This window comes from Leptodactylus fuscus, chromosome 1 (assembly GCF_031893055.1).
Source record: "Leptodactylus fuscus isolate aLepFus1 chromosome 1, aLepFus1.hap2, whole genome shotgun sequence".
Classification (NCBI taxonomy): Eukaryota; Metazoa; Chordata; class Amphibia; order Anura; family Leptodactylidae; genus Leptodactylus; species Leptodactylus fuscus.
In genome coordinates this window covers 145,312,718-145,322,860 of record NC_134265.1, presented here as the reverse complement: position 1 = coordinate 145,322,860, position 10,143 = coordinate 145,312,718, and the positions used below count along the sequence as shown (strand labels likewise).

The window sequence follows — 10,143 nt, the reverse complement described above, 5'->3', positions numbered from 1 at the left end:
ATCAATTTGGCTGCAGAGAGAATGTTGTAAAAATGAAGCCCGTAAAAAAGTTGCACAAATGCACTTTTTCTCTGATTCCAGCTTCCCAGTACATTGTACAATATAATAAATGGTACCTTTATGAAAAACAATTTGTTCTGAAAACATTAAGCTCTAATATGTGTCTGTAAACAGAAAAATAAAAAAGTTATTGGGTTTGGAAGGCGGGGAGTCAAAAACAAAAATTGAAAAATGTAACCAGCGGGAAGGGGTTAAAGGATCATTTCCATAATTATTTTTCCCCCCCTTATTTATACAGCACATTTCATCCACAGCCGTAATAGGCATGATCGTTTTTTTATATGGATTTGTCTCTATTGTGTATATTATAATATTGTGTATGTTAATATCTCAGTTATATGCTTACATTTTATGTAACTTTGTGATTTTCTTAATGCTTGTTTAATGTTTTAATAATTGACACGTTTCCTTAATAAGAGCAAACAGTGCAGGAGGCGGGTGACTAAGCAGTGCTCATTGGACTGCATGTTTTTCACTTCCCTGTCGTCTTGCAGTGGCCTACAAAGCTCTGTATACAACAGCAGGATCACACCGTCTCTTCCAGGTGGCAGCTAGGACTTAAGAAGTTATGATAATCGTGCTGATGGGAGTGAGCGGATCTGGGAAGTATGTATATTCTCATTGTATTGAACAGCTGTTCACAACATTACATAAGCAATAAATAGGTTACACAGACATTTGACACGGCAAATCCTGCTTTGTTCTGATGACAGGATGAAGAGGGTAGTGGCTACGCCCCTGTGTAGTCTGGGAGGAGACAACTCTCTTGTGCCTAGTATAAAGGTTCATACTGTGGCCTGCAGAGAAAGCACGGTTTAGTCTGTGTTCAGACAGGAGGATAGTGTGTTTTACTGTTGTTTTATCTGTTTCCATGAATATACTGCATTTATTATATAAAGAAAGCATTCTAGGAAACCTTCACTGTACAGTCGGTATAGATAAATGTACCAGCACAAGAAAGACAGTTACCCTTTTAAGATCATAGTGGGGTAGAGTTCTTAAAACGGTCTAAAAGCAAAACAATTTTAGTTGTTCTTAGCAACTGATCACAGCACAGTTTTCATTTCTATTCTGTTCCTAAAAAATTAAGAAATCTGCCCTATTATGTTACTACAAAGTGAGTTTCCGCTGAGTCACATTAATTAACATTGGGGTGTTTCAGTTTTACATGTTGGGGTAACAAGATATACATGTCTCGCTGTTCAGTTTAGATTACCATTGAGCAGACGTGTTTCGACACAATAAAAAGCATGTTAAAATGTGTTCAACATCCTCAAAGACTTCTGTAGGAGAAACGGATGCATTTTTGCTGGTTTTGTTTTACCTCCATCATGTCATAATCTATTACATTTAATGCACAGAAAAGAATGGCATACCACGTTTTCCTTCCGTCCAAATTAACAGCGTATGGAAATCTATAGTCTGGGGTCTCCTCAGACCCCAGAGTATAATAAGTGGAGGCCCAGGGGAGGTGACTGAAAATAACAAACAGCTATTTCTCACCTCTCCTGGACAACCAGCAGTCCTCTGTCATCTTCTCCTGGCCTCTTTTGGCATCTGGATGACGTCAGCAGTCATGTGGGGGTGTTACAATGCTGGAACAAAGCATCTTGACGTCAGCGTGCCCCATGTGACTGTGCCACAGTACATACAGGAGAGGTGAGTATCCCAACACACACACACACACACACACACACACACACACACACACACACACACACACACACACACACACACACACACACACACACACACACACACACACACACACCCCCACCCCCCACCCACCCCCCCTCGGGCCTCCACTTATTATACTCTGGGGTCTGAGAAGACCCCAGAGAAAAATAATAGCACTTTTGGAAACGAACCAAGGGAACAAACTTCATTCATCAAAACAAATCTGAAACAGGTACAGGATGATTCACTCTCTTGTTTTTGTCTTTCCATAGAACTGAAGTAGGATCCCTTCTGGCAGATCAGGTATGCTGATTTTGTTTTGCAAAAAAAAAAAAAAAAATCAGTAATATGATCCCTAAACTGGGATATATACAGTCAATAGGTTTCAGAGGCTCACACTGAATCTTTTTGAGCACGTTTTTAGCCGTTCTATTTAATGTGTTTTATCATGTAAATAAAATACAGTGTGAGGGTATTTATTAAAGCGAGCCTGTCACCAGAACCCAGTATATCAACCCAGCCTATAGACAGATAGATTAGGATCACCTGAATTAAACAGTGTTTTTTCTCGTTGTGAATCATTGCCGAGATATTGTCAATTTTGTCAATATGAAAATGAACTCTATGAGATAATGAGAACATGGCTGCTTACATCTTTGGAGAAATGGCAATGATCTCGTTGCTTGAAAGAAGTAATTTGAATATTGATAAAAATAGCAATATCTCAGTAAAGGGAAGTTCACACTATCATTACTAATGTCTGTTGTTGTCTTCTTTCATAGAATGACAGCAATGGACATTAGCTGTCACAGAGAATAGTCACAGACTAACAGAGGAACTGATTCTCAAGGGGAAATCTCCAGTTTATTCAGATGACCCTGGGTTCTTGTGACAGACTACCTTTAAGACCAGTGGAAGAAGCACCAGTCTTAATCAAGTATCTAAGCTATTAAGAGGCTCCTAACTCCTCCAGTGTGCCAGAATTGAAATCTATGACTGGTGCAGATTTTTGGTATAACTCACGCAAGTTGTGCCACAACTATTCTCATCTCGGACAGTTATGTGGTATAGAGGGAATAGAAGATTTCCCCATGATCTAGTGTTTTTTACTTTCGCTAGGTTCACACCTACGCTTGGCACATCGTTCTGTGGTTTCCGTCTTCTACATGCAAGAAGATGGAAACCACAGACCGGGACTGGCCGTGAGCGGCGGTGAGCGTTTTATGCTCTCCGCCGAGAAACCATTTTTTTAAATCCGGACACAGAGTACTGCATGTTCGACTTTGTGTCCGGATTAAAAAAAAATGTTTAGTGGCGGAGAGCATAAAACGCTCACCGCCGCTCACGGCCAGACTTGCTTTCTCACCCATTCAAATGAATGGGTGAGAAAGAGTCCTGCAGCTTTCCGTATCCTGCCTCAGTTTTGTACAGGAAACGGAAACCTGCAGAACGGAGACTGGGCGCAGATGTGAGCGAGCCCTTAGGGAGCCTTCACATGGAGTAAATGCTCCGCTCATTCTGAACGTAAAACTCGTTCAGAGTGAGCGGTGTTAAAACAGATCCCATTGATTTCTATGGGTGCCAGCATACACGCGTATCACATTGAAAGCAACAGGTAAAAAAGCCTCCCATTGATTTCAATGTGTAGCGCTCGTATGCCGGCACCCATAGAAATCAAAGGGAGGGGCCACACGGTGGCTCAGTGGTTAGCACTGCAGCCTTGCAGCGCTGGGCCCTGGTGTTCAAATCCCGCCAAGGGCAAAAAAACCATCTGCAAGGAGTTTGTATGTTCTCCCCGTGTTTGCATGGATTTCCATCCCATACTGCAAAAAAGACATACTGATAGGGAAAAATGTACATTGTGAGCTCTATGTGGGGCTCACAATCTACATTTAAAAAAAAAAAAAAAAAAAAAAAGAAATCAAAGGGATCTATTATAACGCCGCTCACTTTGAACGAGTTTTACGTTCAGAATGAGCGAGCATTTACTTTTTGATTAGATGATTGTACCCAGGCTCTACTGTGTATTACAACGACTTTGCAGGTATCAAACCTCAGTGACATAGCAATGACCCATGACCTTATTCAGTTTCACACATCAGCAATTAGATATCACCAGTAGGTTAGGTTTGGGTATTATTACACCTACTGTACAATGGCCCAAGATTTACCTAAACTCCAGTTAATAACAAATCTTAGGTTCATAAACATGAGCAAATCGTCTAAGAAGATCATTCAATTACATACTGTATCTATACATTATTCATAAAGTAAAACCTTAGTTATAGTATACAAATATGATTTCTTTGTAGAAGACCTGTACTGTATGTAGCATGTGATACCCTTTTTTTATTTTGAAGCAACAGTGCATTTATGTGCAATTATAAGTTGTAAATTAGCAAATACCTTTATTATTATTTTATAAACTTTTTATTGTATTTACTGTCTCCATTGCAAATAGTTCAGGAATTTGGAACAAGCAGCAGTTAAATTCTCTTCATAGAGCTATATAATCGAATCATTCTTGTTTGGAAAGTGAGAGCTTCAGGTACTAGAAGTACCGTAGCTTAGTAAGTAGTGAGTACCCTACTTTTAATCTAGTCATAGGTAGGCATATTCAATATGAATTGTAATTATACAGTATAATTTACTAGCTCAAAGTAATATTAGAGCTCACAATACTTCATATCATAAAAACAATATGCTGGACAGATTGACAAATGCACATCTCCATTACAGTACCAGTGTGATTAGCTTTCACAATATAGAGCTGCCAGGATGAGGCCTGTAATATATCTATAGTTCTGAGAGGAGTTGAAATTTGCAGGTCACTTGTATCTACACGATATTACTGTTTAGATTCAATCTCTTTATTATATGTTACACATTTTTTGCAGCTAGGATGCAAATTCTATGATGCAGATGATTACCATACTGTGGAAAATAAAAAGAAGATGTCCCAAGGAATCCCCTTAAATGACCAGGTACTGAAATATCAGTGTTATGCAAACTTATCAATGATGTAAGGAAAAACTAGTTTGGAAATAGGAACTTAACATCCACTAACAAATCTATTAGTCCTCTTTATCTGATGGTGAGAATTTTAGCCATGATGTGACCTATATGTAGATGCATCATCGGGTTAAGGAGACATTTAAATGATAAAACGTCCATCATTCTCCTTTGGGGCCTTAGATAAGGGGAAAACCCTAGACAACCTGAGAGTGGAGTTGAACACAATTGTGCTTCATTGTCTAGTCCAGTAGTCGAGCACCCACACAGTCTAATGCTGCACAGTTGTTCTTCAGACCCCAAAATATAATAAGTGAAGTCATAGGAGAGGTGAGGGAAAAGAGCAAACACTTCTACACATCTTGCCTTACCTCTCCTGGGTATCCTCAGTCTGGAAATGGACAAAAGATGACGCCAGACACCCAGGAGAGGTGAGTATAACTGTATGTTATTTTTCTCACCTCCCTTGGGTAGGCTTTTACTGGAAAGTTTTCTGGCAGCACATGACACTTTATTAGAAAGTGGCCCTGCTCCCTCCGGTGGGCTAGTCCTAGGCTGCCTGAAACAAACAGTGTTTTTCCTTTGTGACTCTGTGCCTTTGTTGAAAGATAAGATTGTTTTTGTCAACATGCAAATTAACTAGTTGGAGTTACAAGGGCTTTGCTGCTTACCTGCGGGACTAGGTTGATACGCTGGGTATATGCAAGCGTTGCATCACCAAACACAATGCCAAGGCCTAGTATGGAGTGGTTTAAAACACACCCTGATTGGACTCCACAGTACTGAAAAGATGTTCTGTCTCTTTGATTGACAAGTGTGGATTTGGCAAATGACTTGGCAATGCTTGACTGCAATATGTCAATTGTAAATTTGGTGGAGGAGGGAGTATGGGGTTGTTTTAGGTCAGTTAGTTCCAGAGAAAGGGAATCTTAATGCTATAGCATACCAAAACACTTTGTATGCTTCCACTTTTGTGGGAACTCAACTCAAACAAGGTCCATAAAACAATAGGTGCGCTAAAATTTAACCTTTAATCCATAAATCGTTTAAAACAAGACAGTGGACATACAAAATATTGTTTAGAAAAACATAGTGAAAAAGTAAGAAAAAACATGACTAAAACCGCAGTCGCTGCCGCGTTTCTGGACCTTAATGTCCCTTACTCATAGAGTGGATGACGCGGTTTTAATCATGTTTTTTCTTACTTTTTCACTATGTTTTTCTAAACAATATTTTGTATGTCCACTGTCTTGTTTTAAATGATTTATGGATTAAAGGTTAAATTTTAGCTCGCTCAAGTGTTGCGGACCTATCTATCTTATACTGACTACTGGCAAGTTCAGCTTCGTGGAGTCCAGAAGCACGGGTCGTGCACCTTGGAGTGATTGTTTAAGTAATCGGTTAGCTATCTGATTTATTTACTTTTTTCATGCTATATTTGGTCCGTAAACGATGTTTTGGAGAATGTGGTGTGCAAGATCTTTATTGGCCCGCACAAAGCCCTAACTTTAAGGGGGTTGTCTGAGCTTATTTTTTTTTCATGGTCTATCCTCCAGATAGAACATGAATATCTAATTGATAGGGGACCAACACCCAGCCCCATTCCGATCATCTGTATGGAGCCTTCACTAATCCTGTAAACAGTACAAGGCCACAAACAGAAAACCCTATCTGCTGTATAGCAACCCAGAACCTCCACTCCTACTGACTTCATTACAGTGAAGGTGCCAAGCCGCTAGACAAAGAACAGAGCTTTCTGCTTCTGGCTCATATTGTGTACAGGACAGGCGCCGGAAGCAGCTCCATACAGATGATTGGTCCAGAAGCTGAATGCTGGCCCCCTATTGATTTGCTAAGGATAGGCCATAAAAAGGGAGCACAGATAAGCCCACGAAACACCCTTGGGATGAACTAGAAAGGAGATTGTGAACTCTTCCCCTATTGTGACTCTACCTCCAAGGCAGATATCATAGGAGTTTATAGGCAGGTAAACTGATTTCAGACAGTTCTTTGCTTCTATATTGTACAAATGTATTGCTCGACTAATCCAAGGGCATGTGTATACGGTAGTCAGGGCGAGATAGGTGTTGGTCAAATGCTCACTGACAGCTATCTCATGTGTATCGCTAGCCAGCTTTAGTTGTAGAGTGTTGGTATAACAAGGGTAGATTCTTATGTATCCCACTAATGATGTTTGGATGTTTGTGAGTTTGGATGTTTGTTCCTCAATCACGCAAAAACGGCTGAACGGATTTGCATGAAATTTGCCACATACATAGATAGGAACCCCAATTAAAACATAGGCTACTTTTTATCCCGGTAAATTACGTTACTACACGACCGCAGTGAAGGAATTTAGGTTCACACAACACTAAAGGACCTGTGATGATCATGCTAGGCAGTGGGCGGACCTACATGCTATTTTGTGGGTGGAGCTATATAGGATGAAGCTGGACAGTGTAAAAGCTGAAGAAAATGGAGTCTCATAGAAGATCAGGAGACTACAGAACATGCAGGCTGTGTGTGGGCAAGAGGACTATATCAGGTGTAGAGTTTCAGTGAGTACTACAGAGGATGTGTTGTTTTTCCACTGATTGGGGAGGGGGAGAACTTTGGCACATTTCAGCAACATCCGTTCAGCCCTTTGTAACACAGAAGCTGCTCAGACAGTCACATAACTAAACCCCTGTAATCACAATTGCCCGATGTAGCAGATTTTAGGCAGCACTGTAGCACACCTCTATAGGCTCTCCATATGCAAACATGTACATACAGCTGGGTATCCTATGCATATGCAGTGATGTAGCAGAGCTGAGACGCGAGAGCAGGCTGATTGAAGATGGTTAATCCAGTACACGCATCTAAATTTATTACTAGTTTATAAAGTTAATTGTATGTACTATACATTTGGAAATTTGTTATCCAACATTGTAATCATTGGTTGCGTTATATGTATCACATATTGGGTGGGTAAACGTGTATGCTATTTAAATTGCATTGATACCTATTATTTATAGTACTTAGTATTGAGTTTCTGATAATTATTGCATATAAAGCCTATTATTATGCAATGATGGCCACACATGTAGGCATATTCCTTACTATATTTACAAGCTTGTTCAGATACCTAACAATGCTTAGATTAATCACATGTGCTGTTTTGTACTTACTGACCTTTTAATATGTAGGGGGCCAACTTTAGCTGTAGAATTTATTTGTGATGGAAATCTAACACCCGTAAAGATACTGTTTGGGGTCATATCCTGGTCTGTGTGAACTGTTTATTAATGTTTTCAGTTGAAATGGAATACAATTTCAAACTCCAGTCTCAGAATCTTCTGACATGTAATGTATTTATTCTAAGATATTATATAGTGGCAGTCTGGAGTCTGGATTGCTTAGGCTAGCAACAAAAAAGAATAAAGTTGCCAAAATGACAGAATTTGAACATTTCACCTGATTATCACTATATATATATATATATATATATGAGAAAATGGACTTCTTTCTGCCAAATCAGTGGTCTGTGATGTATGGCTATCAGCTAAAACATGGTGTTTATGATGACTGATCATTTGCTAAGTTTTGAAAGCATATTCTGTTTTTACGTGGGCCTTGTCCTTAGGGTATGTTTACATACAGATGATATGGTGTAACAATTTGGGTTTACAGCAATCCATGCACTTACTGCAAAAATAACCCTGCTATCATGTATGCAACAAGTCTGCCAGATGTGAATTTTTCATTATAATCTGTATATGGTCTAAATGGAACCGGCTGATTTCACTGGTGGAATACAGGATGGCACTGACAGTAGTGCATGCTCCTGGACCCTCATGACTGTACACTTTGGATATCTCTAAATAGCATGTGGCCCTAAATAGCATCCGGCCCTTCAGTTTTTTTTTTTATCTGGGTACAGACCACACTCTTGCATATCTTTTAATACTAGGGCTTTTTTTTTTTTCTTACCTCTTAAATATATTCTTCTAATTCTGTCCCAGGTTGATGTAGGAAAAAGGTAGAAAACTGTCAGTGTTCCCTCTGCTCTGGATCAGTTAATAGAGAAGGGTCAGTGGTAGAGTATGTAGAAATACAAACAGAACATTTGTGCAATGGAACAATTATTCCTGAGGATAGAAAGGATTGTCATGTTACCTACATCCATTAGCTATGCAGTCATTCTATATCTTGAGCAGCCAAGTAGAAGTTTCCAAGAAGTCATGTCTATCTTGTACTAAATTTAGGAGGAATATTTTCAGACTGGTGCTTTGTATGCCAATAAATTCCCCAAATTATTCATTCAGGCACAGCACGGGAGGCCCTGAAATTAAATTAATGACAGTCAGGGAATGCTGTAGATTTCAGGTACCGTATATACTCGAGTATAAGCCGACCCGAATATAACTGGGAAAAACTGGGAAAACTTATTGACTCAAGTATAAGCCGAGAGGGGGAAATGCAGCAGCTACTGGAAAATTTCAAAAATTAAAATGGTCGGAGTTTTTGGGTGCAGTAGTTTCTAGGTGCTGGGGAAGGGGAGGGGGTGTTTTGGTTGTCTGTCTGCCCCTTCCCTGAGCTTGAGGACTGGGTTTTTTTTTCCCACACTTGGAACTCAGCCTGGCTGAATATAGGGTATCTGCAGTGCTCCTGTTAACCCCTTCCCGACGGAACAGGAGCACTGCAGATCCCCTATATTCAGTAGACCGGGCACTTTCAGACACAGGATACCTACAGTCCTATGAAAAAGTTTGGGCAACCCTATTAATCTTAATCATTTTTAGTTCTAAATATTTTGGTGCTTGCAGCAGCCATTTCAGTTTGATATATCTAATAACTGATGGACACAGTAATATTTCAGGATTGAAATGAGGTTTATTGTACTAACAGAAAATGTGCAATATGCATTAAACCGAAATTTGACCGGTGCAAAAGTATGGGCACTTCAACAGAAAAGTGATATTAATATTTAGTAGAGCCTCCTTTTGCAAAGATAACAGCCTCTAGTCGCTTCCTGTAGCTTTTAATCAGTTCCTGGATCCTGGATGAAGGTATTTTGGACCATTCCTCTTTACAAAACAATTCAAGTTCAGTTAAGTTTGATGGTTGCCGAGCATGGATAGCCTGCTCTCAAATGATCTGAAAACAAAGATTGTTCAACATAGTTGTTCAGGGAAAGAATACAAAAAGTTGTCTCAGAGATTTAACCTGTCAGTTTCCACTGTGAGGAACATAGTAAGGAAATGGAAGACCACAGGGACAGTTCTTGTTAAGTCCAGAAGTGGCAGGTCAAGAAAAATATCAGAAAGGCAGAGAAGAAGAAAGGTGAGAACAGTCAAGGACAATCCACAGACCACCTCCAAAGAGCTGCAGCATCATCTTGCTGCAGATGGT

General features: G+C 39.8%; 1 protein-coding gene across 1 annotated transcript in view; it reads left to right on the top strand.

Annotated features, from left to right (window-relative positions):
- Positions 1–558: 558 nt before the first annotated feature.
- The window catches only part of IDNK (IDNK gluconokinase), a 28,387-nt gene continuing 18,802 nt past the window's right edge, over positions 559–10,143 (top strand). The window contains exons 1-3 of the mRNA XM_075263469.1: positions 559–666; positions 2,010–2,040; positions 4,635–4,721. Of these exons, the coding sequence (XP_075119570.1) occupies positions 629–666; positions 2,010–2,040; positions 4,635–4,721 (156 nt within the window). The 5' untranslated portion in view covers positions 559–628. The remainder of the gene's footprint in view (positions 667–2,009; positions 2,041–4,634; positions 4,722–10,143) is intronic.